This window comes from Sprattus sprattus (assembly GCF_963457725.1).
Source record: "Sprattus sprattus genome assembly, chromosome: 2".
Taxonomy (NCBI): Eukaryota; Metazoa; Chordata; class Actinopteri; order Clupeiformes; family Clupeidae; genus Sprattus; species Sprattus sprattus.
In genome coordinates this window covers 11624437-11645150 of record NC_137921.1, presented here as the reverse complement: position 1 = coordinate 11645150, position 20714 = coordinate 11624437, and the positions used below count along the sequence as shown (strand labels likewise).

Here is a 20714-nt window from a genome sequence, read left to right as displayed (position 1 = left end):
ACAAATGAGGAGATAAAATAATACACAAAAATAAGAGATTAAAACAGTGCATTATAAAAGAAAGCGAAAAAAAAATAAAAAAACATAAAGCTAAAAAAACATAAAATAAAAAAGTAAATGAATAAAAAGTAGAATGCATTCAATCAGTTAACAGAAAGCATCTGAGAATAGTTAGGTGTTAAATTAAGCATATTAGAACAGGTAAGGGGAGTTGTTTGGCACGACGAGAAGCGCTCTTCGACTCATTCTTTCAAACGGGCGCCTCTTTGCTGGTGCAGCGCCAGGGGTATCCTGATTTTGACGTCTCAGTGTCCCAGATGATGTTGCTCCACATGTGTATGAAATGCGCTATATGAATAAAATTGCCTTGCCTTGCCATTCGCTGCGCAGTAATATGGAATGTTATCATAGAATGTTATGAGGACAACTTGTAAGGTTATGCTGGATTTTAAAACGGCCTTTAGCCAATCACAATCAAGGATTTGAACAATCAGTTTTAGAATCTAGATTTGAAACTGGCTGCAGCTGGAGTTCATTTGATGTCATCAGGAAGTTGGTTCCAGAGCTGAGCAGCATAGCAGCTAAACGCTGCCTTATCATGATAATTTCTAACAGTAGGTATTACTCACAGATTTGTCTTCAGTGATCTGAGGGATGTAGCAGGTGTATACTGCTGAAACAGATCTGACAGGCAATTTGGTCCTGTCCTGTTTGGTGACTTATACATGAGCAGCAGTACTTTAAAGTCAGTTATGTGATTTACTGGAAGCCAGTGTAAGGACTGAAGTATTGGAGTCATGTGGTTTCTTTTGGTTTTCGTAAGAACTCTCGCAACTGCATTTTGTATAAGCTAAAGCTGTTTGACAGTCTTTTTAGGAAGGCCTGTGAAAAAAACCGTTGCAGTAGTCAATCCTGCTGGGGATAAAGGCATGAATGAGGCATAAGGGCTCTAAGTTTGGCTATGTTTTTAAGATGGTAATAAGCTGACTTGGATATTGCTTTAACATGACTGTTAAAACTTAAATAATAAAGACTCCAAGGTTTTTAACAATGTCCTTCACTTTAAGGCCTTTTGTTTCAAGATGAGTAGCACCCTGAGTCTCTCCTCATTTTTCCCAATTATATTTATTTCAGTTTTGTCCTCATTCAACTGAAGGAAATGTTGAGACATCCTGCTGTTAATTTGGTCAATGCACTGATAAAGAGATTCAATGCATAGTGTAGTGAAATTTGTTTTGCTTTTTTCACTTACGTTTTTTTTAAAAGTTACAGAGAAATAGACACTGTACAATCTGATAACCGTGTTATTGTAATAAATAAATATATCTGAGATGTGTTAGCACATTAGCCTACGTTGGTAAGCCATCTATCTACAAAGTAGACAGCTTGCTAGCAAAGTTAACAGTCAGAGTTGTTGCACTCTGCGTCGCCAGTATTTCTGAGGAGTTGCACAGGCTACAGCATAGGCAACGGTGTAGGCTACGGTGTAGGCAACGGTGTAGGATACGGGGTGGAGTACGAGGCCTTCAAGCAGGGTGGGTGGGTGTGTTTGCGGTCTCAACACTCCCTCCACATGACCCGGCTCTTGAAGTGCTGTAGTATTGCACAGCGTGGTGTTACCGCTGCTGCTGCTCCGAGTTCCAGGGTTTTTGGTGGAGTAGCTCTCTCTTGCAGCATGTAAACGGGCGGTCTGACACTGTGACCTCACCGCTGTAGATCAGCGTGAGGCAGAATGTCAGCCATTTCAAATTCCCAGAAACGCTTGCCTGTCAGCAAATAGCTGAGCGCAGTTCAGAGCTTGAGTCCAAAACAGACAAACTTGCAAGAGATAAAAGCAGCGTCTGGGTCAAGGCTCACATGAATGTGATGTCCACCATGTGGTTAAAGTCAGCCGTGCTCCTCGGCGGCTAAATTCTGATACAACCACATGGCATTTAAGTTGTTGTTTTTTTGTTTGTTGGAGGCAGCAGCTTTAATTGGAGTGACATTCTGAAATGAGCTGAAACATCTTAACTCCCCTTAAAATGATTTAACATGTCCTTGTTCCCCTCATTATACAGTGTGACACTTAACAGCTGTCTGCACCCCCTGCTCTGGCCTTATCCTGTGAATTTCCATGGTGAATGTGAGTGGAAAGGGCCTGACTCGGGTATCTCTGTGGTGTGAGTAGGGTGCTTACAAGCTTATGTAATGTCCCTGTGAAACTCAACCTCTCTCACTCACTCCCGCTCTCTCTCTTTCTCCCTGCATCTGTCTCTCTTGCTCACTATCGGTTTCTCTTGCTCTCTTTCTTCTCTCTCTCTCTCTCTCTCTCTCTCTTTCTCACTCTCTTTTCTTCGACTTCCCAGAACCTGACTCTGTCCTACTTATCTATTGATCTAGTTTATCTGTCTCTTCTATCTGTTTGCTCTCTTCGACTCATTCTTTCAATCTTTGTGTCCTCGTGTGATATATGGAGGTGGGAACCTCTCCTTAAACTCAGAGGAATTCTGGAACACGTTTTTATGGTTGACACGGAAAGATTACTATTCAGGCCTATGTGGCTCAAAGGGATACGCACAATAGTGTATATGGAAATTCAGCTAAAATGGAGCATGCAAACGCAGTAATGGAACAAGCGACACGTGTGAAAAATGGATCGTACAGCTTTGTTTCTTTTTATTCTCTGCGGGGTAGAAGAAATCACAACACAGCTGAAAAATGTAAAGATCCACAAGCCCACATGTCGTCTCACAAGAAAGAAAAAAACATCTTCAGGGGTAAAAAATATATGGTAAAAGAGAAGAGCCTATATTTAGCAATGCAAATGCTAGGAATTACATAAACGTCCTCGCTGTTCAAATGTTGAATATGTTAAAGCCTGCTTTCCTGGTAGTAACGGCAGGTACACTGCCCACAATAGTCATTACTGACCCTCGTCAAGGCTGTGGCCATGTGTGGCCAACATGTTGTGTTGTTTGTTTGTTTGTGTGTCTTGTTTACATCATACCTCCAGTGGTCACTCTCTGTTCCATCTCCTCAAAATTGGCAAGGTGACCCCTCCACTGGCTCTACACATCACACGCACAACTGTCCAAACCCGAGGGGGGGCTTAGGGGATCAAAAGCCAAACACAGAGGGGGGATCCCAAACCCTGAACAGCTTTGTTGGTTTTCCGTAACGTCACTTCATTCTGCACGGCTCCCCCAGAATCTGTCAGCGCTGTGTGTAATCTGTGACACATCACGGGCTCTCTGCTGGCCCCGTCGTGGGGAGTCAGAGCCCCCAGGAAGCACTAAGAAGGTGGTGGTGTTTGGGAGAGGAACAGTGCCTCAGGCCGGCGTGCGGATCCTGGGGAGTTGGCGGTGCTTTATTGAGAAATAAAACGCTGTGCTGAGGGCTGGGGGAGGGGGGGGGGGGGGGGGGGGGGGGGCACTCGAGTGGTTGGTGGGATGCTTCAGCTGTAAGCTGAAAAAGCAAAAGGACAACATGTTTTTTTTTTTTTTCACCAGTGCTCGGGGGACCGGAGTGCCAGCAGAGCAGGGAATGTTTGGGGCTGGGTAATTGGATGAAATTTGAAAAAAAAATAGCATCTTAATCCCGAGTGATTGAAAGATTTTTATCATTATTGTAATGTTGTGCAGGGGGTTGGAGCAATCATGGTAGGGCTTTTGCGTTTGCAAATCCATAACCTCAGAGGATTTCCTTTGGTTTGTTTTGTTATTTGTTTTTGGCTTTTGGGCTTTTTACAAAACATTTATGTTCGACTGTTCTCTTGCTTTTGTCCCTCTTTTTTTTTGCTTCTCCAATGACAGATGTATGGCGCATACCCAAGCCTGTTGAGCCCATGGAATCTGGTTCAATTTTTCCCAAAGATTACTCCATGGTCTCACAGGTCGGCTGAGACCAATTTTGGTTTGGCACGAGCCAAAATAGTGCGTTGCTTCCAACTGGCATTGGCCCAAACTTCTCCCCTCTCCTCTCTTTCCTCCACTCCCTTACCCCCTCTCTGACTTCACCATTTTCCCCCATCTGCTTGCTCATGGTGGTCTGTAAATGTTTCCTGCCATGCGAACAGCTTTTCCCTTTATTCTGCCCTGGTGTTGCTGTGTACTGGGTGTATTAGCGCACATGAGCTGAACAGAAGACAAAAAACATTCTACTTACATTAGCCCAGTTTTTTGCTTCCCTTTGATTTTCTTTCTCGTCTCTCCTGACACAGAACAACAATTTTCATCATTTTGCAAGGACCTCTTAAACTCCACTCCATCCATCGCTTGAATAAGCAATTCCTTCTTAAAAGGACCCCTTTGTCTTCAGTTGCGTGGAGAGTTTTGGTCCATATCGTCACACGCTCAGTGTTGTCCAGCTTCAATTATTATCCAAGATCTGGCTTTTGGAGTGGGCACACTCTGCGTTGGTTCCCCCTCTCTCCTGGGAGCAGAGCTGAAGTCATGGTAGGATGAAAGAACACAGAGTGAATTTGATTTGGAATCTTATTTCACCTCCCTCACACAACAGAGGGTCCTTATTCTGTTCATCTGCCCCACGGAGCGGTGATAACTCACAAATGGGTTTCTGGGGATGGGAATGTGAGGTTATGATGGTGCTGCCATTACGTTTGTGATTTCAGTTGTGGCCAGAACCCCCTTTTTTTTTTAAAAAGATTCATATCTAACTAACCAAGTAGCAAGATGAAGGTCTGGGGTTCCAGGAAAGCAGAACCAGCCGTTGGACCTGACAGAGGTTTAGCTGATATGCCTTATTACTCTTTATGAGTGTTTATTTACTTGGCAACTCAAAACACCCAGAAGAGAGCTTAAAGGGATGTGAATCCTGCCGAGGAACTCCAGGATTCACTCAGTCCATTTGGAATATGACTGTGATGTTTGACCTTTTGCAGTGACTTGAGGAATGGCTCAAATGTTAGTTGCTGGCGTGAGAAGGGTAGCTAGCGGCCCTCTGGTCAGTGTTGCGGATGCATACAACATGTCACTTCAAAATATTCCAGAGGTCTCTTTGTAATCATTCTTGAGCCAACATCTCAAATTCGTAAAGTTTGTTTATGCTAAAGAGTGGATGTTGCTAAGATGCAGGAGTGGTTCTAATAATCCGAATGTGAAAATGTCACTGTCGCTGTTGCAGAGAGGATTTTGGAATCAGCAGGACGTATTCTCTGCTCCATCTCGCAGCTTTTATTTTTGCAGAGTCTGAAAGTAATAAGCAGAGTTGTGCAATGCTTAAGTTACCCAAGTTACCACAACCACATCTCTCAACTGCAGGGAAGAGTAGACCTGCAGTGATTGGACTTTGGTCGACCATCATTGCATTGGTTTGTTCTATTTCTGTTTACCTGAATTGACTGTATTTCTCTCTAATTAAAACGATTATGACTATACAGTGTAGTTAATCATTTAGAACATGTTCTCTTTTCTCTTTCCATGCCCTCCATACTCCAGGCTACTAAGAAGTCGAGATCAAGATGTTCTAATCTAGAGGGTATTATGGGCTTATTGTGCAACATTAGCTTTGGACTTTGCAGAACAGAACTTTTTCTGCACGTCATTCTCCATGAGTTTTAAATGTTCTGTAGTCCGTTGCCTAGTAGTGGGTTAAGTGGTGAAATGTGGTTCCTCTATTGCAGAACGCTAACTGACAGGCTTCTAATTGACTCAGCCCACACATAATCTCCAAACAATTCCATTTAGTCCCTTGCAATATCGTTTGTCTCGTCTGTATAGTGGTGCCAAGGGCCGATTTGAATTAACTGCTGCTCAGTTCTGCGGCAGCAAGAGGCTTGCTTCCAGAGCAAGACACTGAGGGAAATGTTGTCCTGCACAGTGGGTGTGGTAAGATGTCTCACAACAAACCATATACCATGAGACACCATCACAGACACACCAGACACATTGCTCATTCCCTCCGTATGCTAATGTTACCACTAAGATATATTTAGCAATATGCTTAAACAATCCATAATCGGATATTTTTGTCAGAGTGCAAGCTACCAATTCGGGGTTAGGAAAGTACAAGTTAAAACCCTACAAATCAGTGCAGAAAAAGCCACAGTGAACTTTTACACAACGTTTACAATGAATTGTATGAATGTCAATCATCCAACAGCATAAAAGAACAGCATGTATGAGCTATGATTGGGAGTAGCCTTAAGGTGCTTCTCAGAGTGTGTTGGTGTCCATGAACTCCCTGACCTCGCAGCATCTTGATCTTTGGCTGGCCAGATCTTCAGTGATTGGATGTGATGATGGTCTCAGGTCCGGTTGCAGATTTATCCTGGAGTGGACTGATTAACCCACACTATCACTCTGTCTTTGTGCCTCAGTAACTATTTCACCGTACTCTTTTTTAGGTCAGTGTTGATGGTTTTGCCCAAAAAATTGCTCATTAAAATTCATTGAAACAAGGGCTCATAAGGTAAAGCTGAAATCAGATCAGTCTGGAGCTTTATGCAAGTGGAACTGCTGAAATGGAAGCTTGAGGCTGAATGATTCCGTCACATGACTCTGAGCTCTGGGACTACTTTCGGCGCCTGTGGTGTACGCTCCCCCTCAGATCACAGCGCCTCGCTTTGATGGCATTGTTTTGGCATTGACACAGTTTGATTTGAATCACAGGGTCAAAGATCATTGGATCCTAATGGCCTTCAACAACTCTGGGTGCTGATACAATGTGCTCTTAGTGATGTTAACCACTATGTGACTGTAAGACAGTCTTATCAATAAAGGCAGGTTTTCTTTAAAATGTATTTCATCACGTTTATGTATTCCTTTCTCTTTCCTCCTCTCTATATTCAATACGTAAGGGATAATGTATAGAACGCAGGTCCTTATCGGAAAATAAGTCCCGACAGGGTGAACCGGACACCGACGCGAAGCGGAGGTGTCTTGCTTCGCCCTGAAGGGACTTATTTTCCGATGAGGACCTGCGTTCTATACATTATCCCGCTTATTATACAGCAACTTGCCAAAACAAAAAAATAACTTAACACAGTGTGTCTTTTTACAATGTATTTGTTACTATACGTAGTGTTAAAAAGCAGAGAAATAGTTCGCCAAAGACGTTGAACTTCAAAGACGTTGAACATTCTTTAGAACACAGCTGCTCAACCGTCCGCTGAAACTCCATTGATAAGTTACCGGACTCAATACTTTCGGAATGATACGAAAGACCTATATCAGAAGCACAAAACCCGTTGCCATTGACAGCACAGCGGTCATTATATGCAGGTCATTATATGAAAATAAGTACCTGCGAACGTTGGGGATGGCCCATTCAAATCAACGGGGCTTTTTGGAACGTTCTGAAGAGCCGTATAATAATCAATAGTAATATTCAATACTCAAATATTTGCCCTTATAAGTTCATGGTTAGAACATTTAGCAAAGGTGTTGTTACAAATGGTCCTGCCTGAGTCTACCATGAGATCACAGATGTTCTCTAGAGCCTTCCTCTGAGCCCTGCGCTGTTCAACTCCATCTTTCACTGTTAGCGCCTCTCCACTGTGAGTGCACAATCAGCTCACTCTGCAGGGTGTGTGTGTGTGTATATGTGTGTGTGTGTGTGTGTGTGGGTGTGTGTGTGTGTGTGTGTGTGTGTGTGTGTGTGTGTGTGTGTGTGTGTGTGTGTGAGAGAGAGAGAGACAGTGACAGAGAGAGAGATAGAGAAAGAGAAAGAGAGAAGAGCGCCACGGCCTCAGATCTCTTAAACCAGAGCCAGGCCCAAAGCTATTTATATCAGTCATCTGAGCAGCATATTGTGGCGAGATGGCCAGCTGCCAGTGGGCCGTTCAAATGTACAGTTTCCACATTCATACTCTTACCCTGGGTTTGGATGTTATCTGTGCCTAGCGTAGCCGCAGTGTTAGCACAGTTCAAGCGATAGTTTACCCCAAATTGATATTTCTGTCATTATCTATTAGAACCTATGCCAACAGTTACCCATAAAAGGTTTGCTACTCAGTGCAGTCCCAAATTAATTATCCAGCAGGATGTCAGTCACTGGGAAGACGTCCATAGAGTAAAAAAAAAAAGGGCTAGGCGCTAGGCTGAAAGACTTCCTGCTGCTCTTGGGATAAAGAATGCTAACACAGGGTTGAACTGGCATGAGAATGAGGAAATAATGACAGCATTTTTATTTCTGGATGAACCATCCCTTTAAGGTCACCCCCAACACGACATCAAACAGCACTGTCTTTATATGACACTTATAAACAGGCACTCGTTTCACGCTAATCAGCTGACTTATCTCACTGAGACCCTCAGTCTTTCTCTCATTCAGACACACACACACACACACACACACACACATACGTTTACACACACACATACACACACACACACGCACGCACGCACACACTCACCCACACATACACACACACACACACATATGTTCACACGCACACACACACATACACACACACACACACACACACACACCAACACACCAACACACATCAACACACACACACACACACACACACACACGCATACACCTTCAGAGATGCCATGCTAATCCCTCAGACTTGAGAGAGGCGCTGTGTGCGGGAACACGTGCCAGCTGGCGCACTGGCTAACACTGGTTGTTAAAAAACTATCTCGGTCAAACAGGACCTCGGGAGAAACACGAGGTGACTCGGGGGAAGCGGCGGCGGTGGCTGCGGCGGCGGTGGAAGCTCCCCAGGGCCTCTGGGAGACGGCCGAAAAACAAACGCTGGGGCTGATTGACCAGCCGGGTCACTTGAGCACAGCAGGTGGGCTTGTTTTCAAGAGAGTCGATCCATCACCGGTGTACCAATAATGACAGCTGTTCAACACTCAAGTGATCAGATCAAATGAAGACAGATCTGTCCAGCCAGGTGTGGCCTCGCCATGGCAACGGCTCAAGCTCCACTGAAGTGATGTGTGTGTGTGTGTAGCCTTGGATAGTCCAACAAGCTCTGCAAACACCTGCGAGATTCTGTATGTCATTTAAACTCATTTTATGGCGCAGGCAACAAGCCAACACCTCAACACAGGGAGTGCCCAGAATCACCACCAGACGTTGTAAATTAATAATGAAAATGAAGGCCGAAAATGTAAACAGCAATTAAATCTAATTTGTTAGCTCTGCCTGCCAGTTATTTTCTCTGTGTGATACAAACTTAAGGGGGGGGGGGAGTGGGGGGGTGGACTCTTGTGGGGGCTAAGTCTGGTGGACATTTGCAAGAAATACAGACATTGTGTTTACAGAGCAGATTTGGAATACGTTTGGCGAGCTGTGTGTGTGCGTGAAACACAGTTTACATAAATGTGTCAGCACACATCACACAAATGGACATAATTAAGCTTTCTACAGCTCTATTTTAAGTTTCTCTGTAACTGTGAGCATGATTATCCTGAGCTTATGAAAATGGCAGAAGTACTTATTTGACTTGAAGCTGTCAGGAGCTTGTTTGTGAATATCAGCCTGACGGAATACTGTCTCTTATGGAAATACATCTCTGTCTCAAGGTATAAGCCTTGAAGTGGATTTAACTTCTTTACGATGTATATAATCGTTTAAGAAAGTAAGACAGAGGTCTAATAAAGGAGTGTAACCCCCCCCCCCCTCTTAGTGTGTGTGTGTGTGTGTGTGAGAGAATCTGTGCACTAATAATATTTAATGAGCCACTATAAGAATACACTAGGGGGCCCATGGTGTGAAACATGCGTTAGCCACACGTCTTACAGCTAAAGACTTCTGTATGGACATCATGAAAATATGGCATATATGACAGAACAAGTGGTGCTACTTTCTAACAGCCTGCCATGACCCTCGCTGGTCCTACAGTGCCACTGCAGGGGGTTATTCGTTAGTCGGTCACACCTGTATATGCACCTGTGAGTGCGAGGTATGCAAAGGGAGCCACCTACCCGTTCTGTCTTGGCTCTCTAACTTTACTTGTTCACACACAAACGTTCGAAAATTGAAATGTATAGACACAGCACAGACATGGAAAGCACAGGGGAGATAAATGCCTATACAAGGTTTGCACAGTACTGCACATACATTGAGGAGAAAAGGGTAAGATGAGTCAGTGGTTGAGTTGACCCGCCGCTTGTTTCTAGGAAACCAATTACAATTTTGGTAATAGATTTTGTTTGCTTTCTCCATTTTCATTTTGCTATGGAAGGAAGAACCATGTGGATGAGTTGGTAATCATATTTTTTCCTTAAAAAACCTCACACATGGCTCAACTTACCCCTAACATGGCAGTCCTACTTAGTTTAAATTCGGTAGCATTTAATTTGCCTTTTTTTTAAAACTCCCTTTTATGTTGTCACCTAACAAACCAGGCCAAGCCAGTTTCTTTTTTTTATGAAGAGGAATTTGGTTGTGAATGTCAGACTGAAGGAGGAATGCCTCTTGTTGTGGAAACATGTGTGTGTGTTTGTGTGTGTGTGTGTTTGTGTGTGTGTGTGTGTTTGTGTGTGTGTGTGTGTGTGTGTGTGTGTGTGTGTGTGTGTACGTGTGGGTGTATGTGTGTGTGAGTGTGTATGTGTGTACAGTGTAAACTCTAATCACCATCTCACCCAAGTAAACAAGCTGTTCTACCTCCTGTTGCAGCTCAGAGATCATTCCTTCACCCGTGACATAAAAGCCTCGGAAACACTGAGATTGAATTACAATAGTAATAGTAATAATATATTGAATTACAATATAATTAGTTCAATGCTTTGTTTTTGTACCCTCTCTTGCTCTCTCTCTCTCTCTTACACACACACACACACACACACACACACACACCCAAACAAACAAACAAACACACACACACACACACACACACACACACACACCCAAACAAACAAACAAACACACACACACACACACACACACACACACACACCCAAACAAACACACACACACACACACACACACACACACACACACACACACACACACACACACACACACAGCACCCTACACAGGTTTGTCCACATACCATCTTTGTGCTGTGGATGTTGGTCCTGATGTTGAGATAAGCTGGAATGTGAGATCTGTGAAGAGAAGGCCCGCTCTGTCTTGGCTGATAATAAGTGTGCGGACCGGGAGCCCCGACTCCAGCAGTAGTCTGTCTGTCTCTCTCCAGCAGTAGTCTGTCTGTCTCTCTTCAGCGGATAGCTGTTTCTCTGTATGTGCATCTGTGTAGGGTGATGTAAGGGAATTAAAGCAACAACGAGAAGATGAAAGTAACATGGGGGAAATTGATACCAGTGGTGATTTATTTTCATAGCGGTTGGAAAAAGGCTTAATTAGTTCATGGATACATTTAAAAGGCTGTTGCACCATGGATTTCTGAATTCTTTTTGTCCCTCTGAGGCGTATCTGTGATCTCTTTCCATTTATTTGTGTGTGTGTGTGTGTTTGAGTGTGTGCTTGTGTGTTTGCATGTGTGTATGTTTGTGTGTGTGTATGTTGGTGTGTGTGTTTGAGTGGGTGTTTGCGTGTGCGTGCATGTGTGTGTGTGTCCATGTGCGTGTATGTGTTTAGGTGTGTGTGTGTGTGTGTGTGTGTGTGTGTGTGTGTGTTTGTGTGTGTGTGTGTTTAGGTGTGTGTGTGTGTGTGTGTGTGTGTGTGTGTGTCCATGTGTGTGTATGTGTTTAGGTGTGTGTGTGTGTGTGTTTGTGTGTGTGTGTGTTTGGGCCTGTTCTCATCACACCCTCCCCCTTCTCTGCCGTGCATGATTGATTCTGGTTCCAGTGATGTAGAGCAGCCGCCGCCAAAAGCAGCATGTTGTCTGAGGGGTACACGAACCGCGTCCTGCCTCAGCACAGTTTGAACCGCCTCACTTCAACCAGAGCCACGGACTTCCTCTGCTCGCTGGCGCTCTCGCTCTCCCTTGGCTATCAGTGGCCCAGTGTGGACAGGAAACAGCATCAAGTCCACTGGGGTCAGAGGTGACAAGATTTTCCCAGGCTGTGGTGAAAGGAGAAGAAAGGAAGAGAGAGTGAGAGAGAGCTGAAGAGAGAGAAAGTGAGAGAGAAAGGGGAGGGACAGACTGAGGCGGAATACGTGGTGCACCCACTGCACGTATTTCTATGTATAGCTTTCAGGCTGAGACACACTTAACAGAAATAGTCCAGGGTAGTTTGTTAACACATCATGTCAACCGTGGCAATAACGTGAGGGTCGGTAACAGAGGTCAGGCGTTTATGATCGCACTTCAGACCTGACCACTTCACCAGCCGCACGACTGCACTAGCACTCTTTGCTTAAAGCGCAGCACCACGCTCACAGAAACAGCACTCGGCCGAGGAGAGAGGAGAGAGGAGAGAGGAGAGAGGAGAGGAGAGAGGAGAGCTGGAGGAACAGTGCGAATGCGCGTTGTCTCCACGTTTGATTAATGCCGGCACTGGCATCAGTGGAGGATATGTCATCCATTATTCCTTTGAAACGCTTGGTGTAGGCCCTTCATAAACATGAAACGAACTGTGCCCTTGTGTGCCGTTGAGTAGATTTATGAAGAGGCCTTCTCCCGTCATCTCCCGTGTCTTTAATTGATCGACCCCATCTATTATGGATGCTTTTCAGCAGAGAGCCGGCAGGCACGGTTTGAGCTGGAGAGGCCTTGGCTAGCCCCGGAGAGCAGTGCTCCTCTCTCTGCCTGTGACTGACACGCTTTCCACTGGGAGCCTTGTTAACTGAAAAACATCACACCCCGGAAAAAATACAACACATAAGAAGTTGGCAATCTGTTGGAAAGATTGATGTATCCTGTAATGTCCCCTTTGGGGAGGGTGGAGGAGAGGGGGGGGGGGGGGGGGGGGGTGCAAATGAACTGATTGTTTTGATGTAACGATCACATTCTGTCAGTGCTCCTGTTCATGTAGAACATTTTCAAATCAATGCAGATATTGTGAAAGGTCATTGTACTATCTGGAAAAAAAAATCCCTCTGTCTGTCTTCCCTCTATTTTGATCACATTTCGCACATGGTTGTTGTTAAATGTCATTGCTGAAGTGTAACTGTTTGACAGTCTCCCAATCCCCCCTTTTTTTCTTCTTTCTGGTTGTATTTCTCCAGTTAAGTGCCAACATCCTGATCTTCCTGTGCACCAACATCATCGGGATCTGCACTCATTACCCAGCGGAGGTGTCCCAGAGGCAGGCCTTCAAAGAGACTCGGGGTTACATCCAGGCCCGCCTACACCTGCAGAGAGAGAACCAGCAACAGGTATGTACTCACACAGAGACAAATATACAGTATACACACACTTCTACCTACATACACACACACATACTGTAATACTCTCTCTATCTCTCTCTGTCACTCACACACACACACACACACACACACAACATGCACGTGTGTATTCACATATATTGAGATAGGCACCATATACATACAGGCAAACAGGTGTGCAAATCAACATTCACAACTAAAGCACGTAGAGATACAGCTGGTTACATGTGATAGTGTGGTTTTAGCTTTGTTTTAATTAGTTCAATTATATAATGTAGATTACCAAATGTACAATTTAGTGCAATAAACCCTTAGTAACAGACTCAAATCAAAACAATTAAAAATCAATCCTATTCTTACTTTGTTATTCAGTCTGCCTATTACAACACACACACTTACACACACACACACACACACACACTTACACACACACACACTTACACACACATACTCTCCCCTGTCTCCACAGGAACGCCTGCTGCTGTCAGTGTTGCCAAGGCATGTTGCCATGGAGATGAAGGCAGACATCAATGCCAAGAAGGAGCATATGATGTTCCACAAGATCTACATCCAGAAACACGACAACGTCAGGTAAACACACACACCCACACACAACAGCCACTCTTGAGTGGGTGAATGGACTTTTTTCCTTTACATTTGACGTGCTATATGTTGACTGTCATTCCCACACGTAGCCGAGCTGAAGGGTTATTTTGGAATAAACACAGGAGCATCTGTCAGAGCGATTATCTGTAGGTCACAGTCCGATGAGGGGGTTCCGTGGCCGAGGAGGCGCTGGCTGTAGATAGGCTGAGAACGTGCTGCTGCTCCGGCGGGTTCATGGCAGGTCGCGTACTGGAACCGTCCCGTGGGAGAACGCTTCCTGTTCTTTCTTCTCTTCATCCCCCTCTCTCTCTCTTTCTCGCTGTCGTGCTCACTGTACATGTTTCCCCCTCAGTGACATCTTTGACTCTAGCCTGGGGTCACACTCATGGGCTATTCCAAGAGCGTGTTTTTCCGTAACAGTTTATACAGTATAAGACCATCATACTTAAAGAATGCACATGAACTTCCTGCCATAGAAAATAAACCCGAACAAGAGGCCCAAGCAGGGATGTTACCTGCTCCTCGCAACTAAAATATATCTTTGAGTCATGTTTACTGTCAAGTACTAAATCCACAACTGTGTCTTCCTTTGACATTGAGTTACTGGGAGAAACAGCGCCATCTGTTGCTCATTGGAAACATTGCACTGCCAAAGGAGGAAACACTTGAGCCTGTGAGAGCAAATAAGGGTTAAACCAAAAGTCGAAGGACAAATTGAACCTGACATTCTTACTTTAGTCAAAACAGGTCTGGCTACTGTGAATGGAGTTGTATGTGTTCAAGGAGTTATTCAAGGGTGTCTCTCCAGACACTAGGAAGTAGCATCTAAAAGAGGTCCACTTGACTGCACGTGGCCATTTGTCCTAATCTAGGAGGGCCTAAGCGTGACCCACCTGCAGTGCATCACTTTGGACAGAATCAGAGCTGCACAAATGGCTTTTATAAGGACTGTCTCAAATGGCAGCCAACCGAAGATGACCCAGACAATATTTGCAGAAATTATTGATTTTATAACTCCTTTAAATTGTCTTTTCTCCCCCATCTCCCTTTCTTTCTTTCTTCCCCTCCCTCTCCCTCTCTTCTCTGTCCCTTTTTCAGTATTCTGTTTGCAGATATCGAAGGCTTTACCAGCCTGGCCTCCCAGTGTACAGCCCAGGAGCTGGTCATGACCCTGAACGAGCTTTTTGCTCGCTTTGACAAACTTGCCTGGGTGAGTGTCTGGCACAGGCAGTCCTTGCTGTCATAAGACTATAATTATGTGGTCAATAGAATCCTATTAGTTTTCCCATCAACCGTGACTCTAATAATCCATCCCTGTGTGTGTGTGTCTGTGTGTCAATGAGGTTGGCCTCTCTGTGTGTGTGTGTGTGTGTGTGTGTGTGTGTGTTTTGTATGTGTGTGTTTGTGTGCGTTTTGTGTGTGTGTGTGTGTGTGTGTGTGTGTGTGTGTGTGTGTGTGTGTGTGTGTGTGTGTGTGTGTGTGTGTGTGTGTGTGTGTTTTGTGTGCGTTGGCCCTGAAGGAGAACCACTGTCTGAGGATTAAGATCCTGGGAGACTGCTACTACTGTGTGTCTGGGCTTCCTGAACCCAGAGCAGACCATGCCCACTGCTGTGTGGAGATGGGAGTAGACATGATTGAAGCTATTTCGTAAGTGCCCTCTCTCTCTCTCTCTCTCTCTCTGTCTCTCTTTCTATCTGATGCCCTTTATTCCAGGATGTTTTTTTTTTTTGTGTGTGTGATGTCCTTGTCAAAGCTCTTTTGGGCCCATTTGATTTCTTCATTTGCTATGAGCCCCGTGACATTTATTTTTTGCCATTTAAGTTCCCTATTCAGGGACATCTGGTTAAACAGGCGGCTAGATTGACTATAATTATAGCATACATCTCCTGCTCCCTCTGCTGTCTGCAGGTTGGTCCGAGAGGTCACAGGGGTCAACGTCAACATGCGCGTGGGCATCCACAGCGGCCGCGTCCACTGCGGCGTGCTGGGCTTGCGCAAGTGGCAGTTTGACGTGTGGTCCAACGACGTCACGCTTGCCAACCAGATGGAGGCCGGCGGAAAGGCGGGGTGAGTGGGAGCGCCCCACAGAGAGGCCCTCCATCATCACACACACCTGGCCTCCTCGCCCGCAGGAATGCACACAAGAGGATGGGTGGAACCAGACCACAATCCGCTAGTTCACTAACAGTTCATCCTCCATGAAGGAAAACAACTGAAGGCAGAGATTACACAGAAAAAATAATTTGCGAAAAGCCTTACTACAGCTTTAGATTTTTGTACCTTTACACATATTTTATAATGAGAAGGATGATATAATTTGTTAGCTCTGGCACCTCAGTACATCCTGCTAACCAACACTGCACTACAGTATTGTAATGTACTAATAAGAGCGAATGTCTTAAGAAGATGCATTTCTTGTTGCATTTCTTGTTGCCGTTGTGCATGCACTAAGGTGCATGCACTAAGGGGGTTTAGGCTCTGGGCTCTGTTAAGCGCCTAGAGGCAATTGTATTGTTATGGCGCTATACAAATACAATTGAATTGAATTTAATTGAATTTGTGGTGGTAAACACACAACATTATAACATTATATTATATTAACAGTATAACATCCAACATTATAAACATTTTATAATCGGGCCTTCATGTCAGCTAGACTGAAACAGCTCTTATAGTTTGTGCTGTTATGGTGGTGTGAATTGGTGTGAGAGGTTACTTCTTCTTGTGCTGGCAGGCGTATCCACATCACCAAAGCCACACTGCAGTACCTGAACGGAGACTACGAGGTGGAGCCAGGCTTCGGAGGAGAGAGAAACGCTGTCCTCAAAGAGAACAACATAGAAACCTTCCTCGTGCTGGGCTGCAGCCAGAAAAGGGTCAGAAACACACACACACACAGACACACACACACACACACACACACACACACACACATATATATACACAATTTGTGAGATCATACTATATTCTTTTTTTATACTATAGTCTTTTATTAATATGTGCTGTATTTTATATCTGTCCAGGGTAATAACTTTTAGATTTTCATCTCTGGTTTATGGATGTCCTAGCCCAGAAGCTATGTTTTGTACTCACACAGAATAAGGTCTGACAGTGATGTTTTGTTAGAAAGAAAAAATACATGTTTTTTCTCTCTCTCTCTTTGTGTGTGTGTGTGTGTGTTTCTCTTGTCACGTGTCGGTCAATATTATCTGTGTGTATATGTCTGCGTCTTTGTCTTTGTCTATGTGTGTGTGTTAGTGTGTGTGTGTGTGTTTTTGTGTATCTGTGTGTGTGTGTTTGTGTGTGTGTGTTTGTGTGTATCTCTGTGTGTGTGTGTGTGTTTGTGTGTATCTGTGTGTGTGTGTGTGTGTGTCTGTGTGTATGTGTGTGTGTGTGTGTGTGTGTGTGTGTGTGTGTGTGTGTGTGTGTATGTCTGTGTGTGTGTGTGTGTTTGTGTGTATCTGTGTGTGTGTGTGTGTGTGTTTGTGTGTATCTGTGTGTGTGTGTGTGTGTCTGTGTGTGTGTGTATGTCTGTGTGTGCGTGTGTGTTTGTGTGTGTGTGTGTGTGTGTGTGATCTCTGTGTGTGTCTGCTACAGAAAGAGGAGAAGGCCATGATGGCGAAGCTGCAGAGAGCTCGAGCAAACTCAGGTGAAGGGCTGATGCCTCGCTGGGTGCCTGACAGATCTTTCTCCAGGACCAAAGACTCCAAAGTTTACAGGCAGATGGTGAGACTGTGGCCCACCCTCCCAGCAGCATCAGTGACCCTCTGTCTGTCGCACTGTCTGTGTCTGCACCCCCCCTGCACCGCATCTCAGCTGATCTTTTAGGGAAATAGAACAGACAGAAACTATGGCAGACATTTTATATTCACTGTGTATTGAGAATATTGATAAACTACTTATGGAAAGTGCAGTGGACCGGTAGTTGTTTTTTTGTCTGCTTTGCCCTTCATTTGACCGGATTCAGATTCGAGAACCAAATATGATGCCACCAATTTGTTCCATTCACAGCTGTTTTCCTTCTATGGCAAAGGGGTACTTTTTGAAAGGCTTAGCACACATTTATACGCTTTAGCAAATCTGCTTGCACGGAGCGTCTCTCACACTCCCTCTTCCTTCCTCTCTCTTTTTCCTCTCTCTATCTCACTCTCTTTTTTCTCCCCTCTCTCTCTGTCTCTCTCTTCTTTCACTCCTTCCTGTCTCTCAGAGGAGTTTGTGTCCTGAGGGAGTAGGTAGGATGTGTAATTTGAAGCCTCAGAGCCTTAATTAAAACATCACTGTATCCGCGAGGGCTTAGCAGCTGCAGATGGCTGTGTGTGTCTGAGTGCTGTCCCTTGTCTGTGTGCTAATCTGCCCCTGTCCTGTCGTCTGTTCCCAGGGCATTGACGAGGCCTCGAGCAAAGACAAGTGAGTATTGCTTTCACAAAAGCTCCAATCCAGAACCCTTCTGTCGCTCGTCCACAAGCTATTATTGAGTTACCACGCAGTTCTCATGGACTCCCCAGACTAACTATAGACGCGGACGGCCACAGGTTTTTAGAAAAGGGCGCACTGTCTCTGTCTTTGTGAAGTAGGCCATCTGAGGTTTTGTCCTCCATCTCGTCCTTTTTTCATCCCCTCTTTCGCCCACTCTTCCCACGGTTTCGCCGCTGCTAGCCGGTGCACTCAGGAGACTCTGAACCCTGAGGACGAGGTGGATGAGTTTCTGGGACGTGCCATCGACGCCCGCTCGATTGACCAGCTCCGCAAAGACCATGTCAAGAAGTTCCTGCTCACCTTCCAGGACTCGACCATGGAAAAAAAGGTACAGAGTGCTCCAGTTCCTCCCCTTACTGCTAAGCATCATGGCTAAGACTCGACTGAGAGTTTTAAGAGGTGACTTAGCCACCCAGTGGCTGAAACGATACACTGCACTCTGCCACCGTGGTCTCAAAAGTATTTCATCTCTATTTCACCTGTGCCCTCAGTACTCCAAAAAAGTGGATGATCGATTTGGAGGATATGTAGCCTGTACCCTTGTGGTTTTCTGCCTCATCTGTTGCATTCAGATCATCATCTTCCCTCAGTGAGTACAAACACACACACACACACACACACAGTCACAAATACTGTGTGTGCGAGTAGTTCACCTTATTGTTATTGTTGTGGATGACTTTGTCTTGTTCATCATGAGTTATATTTTCTACATTAAAAAAATAAATGTATTGTATTTTAGTAGAAAGCTGAACATAATGGCAATAACAGAGGGAATAATGCAATGAGACTTTGAATCTCACTGAAAATATGTCTTGTCTTGCTTTTAACTGCAGTACACCACTCATGCTGGGGATCTTCATCAGCATCTTCGTCATCCTCGCCCATATCCTCTTCATCTGTTCCATCTACTCCTGTGTTAAGGTAGGTCATGACATCCTCTGTTCAGGAGTAGCCAAGCAACTGATTCGATTGAGTTACCACTGAGACATTTTTAAGATGTTGGAAATGTTTTGTCAAATTCATCACAGTAATTTCCCTCTGTCTGGCTCTCTCTCTCTCTCTCTCTCTCCCCCCCTTTCTGTCTCTCTCTCTCTCTCTCTCCTCATTACTGCAGCTTTTTCCAGTTGCCTTGCAGACTGTGTCGAAGAGAATAGTTGAGTCTCGCACCAACAGCACCCTAGTGGGAGTCCTCACCATCGCCCTTGTGTTTATTTCAGCCTTTGTAAACATGGTGGGCCCTCCTCCCTGATTCAGTCCTAATTATTTGCATGATGTCCTCAATCACAAACAGTGCTGTGTGTGTGTGTGTGTGAGTGTGTGTCAATGAGGTTGGCTTTCAGTGTGCATATGTTTTGTGTGTCAATGAGGTTGGCTTTCAGTGTGCATGTGTTTTGTGTGTGTGTGTGTGTGTGTGTCTCAATGAGGTTGGCTTTCTCTGTGAACATGTGTTTTCTGTGTCTGTGTGTGTGTCAATGAGGTTGGATTTCTGTGTACATGTGTTGTATGTGTGTGTGTGTGTTTTGGAAGACTCTTCCATGCTGAGTGCTCATCTCCTGTCTTGGCAGTTTACGTGTGATAAAGAGGACCTGGAAGACTGTGTATCTCGTGAGGTCAATGCTTCAGTGGGCTCAGTGAATCTGTGCCTCCTTCATGAACTCTCGCTCGCTGCCCAGGATAAGTTAGCCCTGTGCCCTGGCCAGAACTATCCCTGCCCCTTCCCACAGGTGAGATGTGTGTGTGTGTGAGTGTGTGTCTAAATCCGTAGTAGGTCTGTAGGTGTGTTTAGGTGTATGACCATCCATACACAACTATGTTTGTCTGTATGCATGTGTGCATGTATGCCTATGTCTCTGCGTGTCGGTGAGGCATATGCACTGAACATGTGTGATTGTCTGTGTATATATATATGTATGCTTATGTATTTTGGCCATCTCTGCCTATCTTGCTGCCTACAGTACTTCACCTACACTGTGCTCCTGAGCCTGCTGGCCAGCTCCGTGTATCTGCACATCAGCAGCATCGGCAAGCTGGCCCTCATGCTCTTCATGCAGCTGCTCTTCCTGCTGCTGGTGGAGTGGCCACAGGTGGCGCTGTTCGACAACGCCGACCTGCTTCTCACCGCCAACACCCTGTGAGTCCTGGCCTTATTCATTTTAATCTTGCACTATTTATACTTTCATCATGATTTTGGTAATGTCCTATCTGCATTATTTTCTTTCTTACTCCATACATTGCTCTTGCTGCTTGTTTTTATGTAAAGCACTTTGAATTGCAACTCTTGTATGAAATGTGCTGTATAAATAAAGTCTTTCTAACTCACTTACCATCCAAAGCGTTCCGTCTCACTGCTCATGTCCACAGTGCCTAACCTTATCTCCCCTAACACGGGGTCATTCACTGGTGTTTATGCTAGCCACATAGCTTTGGAGGTGATA

General features: G+C 44.9%; 1 protein-coding gene across 1 annotated transcript in view; it reads left to right on the top strand.

Annotated features, from left to right (window-relative positions):
- The window catches only part of adcy6b (adenylate cyclase 6b), a 39197-nt gene that overhangs the window by 13731 nt on the left and 4752 nt on the right, over positions 1 to 20714 (top strand). The window contains exons 4-17 of the mRNA XM_080860407.1: positions 13039 to 13188; positions 13667 to 13788; positions 14902 to 15013; positions 15323 to 15450; positions 15712 to 15870; positions 16538 to 16679; positions 17401 to 17529; positions 18182 to 18210; positions 18460 to 18607; positions 18771 to 18868; positions 19113 to 19200; positions 19394 to 19510; positions 19845 to 20003; positions 20235 to 20410. Of these exons, the coding sequence (XP_080716533.1) occupies positions 13039 to 13188; positions 13667 to 13788; positions 14902 to 15013; positions 15323 to 15450; positions 15712 to 15870; positions 16538 to 16679; positions 17401 to 17529; positions 18182 to 18210; positions 18460 to 18607; positions 18771 to 18868; positions 19113 to 19200; positions 19394 to 19510; positions 19845 to 20003; positions 20235 to 20410 (1757 nt within the window). The remainder of the gene's footprint in view (positions 1 to 13038; positions 13189 to 13666; positions 13789 to 14901; positions 15014 to 15322; positions 15451 to 15711; positions 15871 to 16537; positions 16680 to 17400; positions 17530 to 18181; positions 18211 to 18459; positions 18608 to 18770; positions 18869 to 19112; positions 19201 to 19393; positions 19511 to 19844; positions 20004 to 20234; positions 20411 to 20714) is intronic.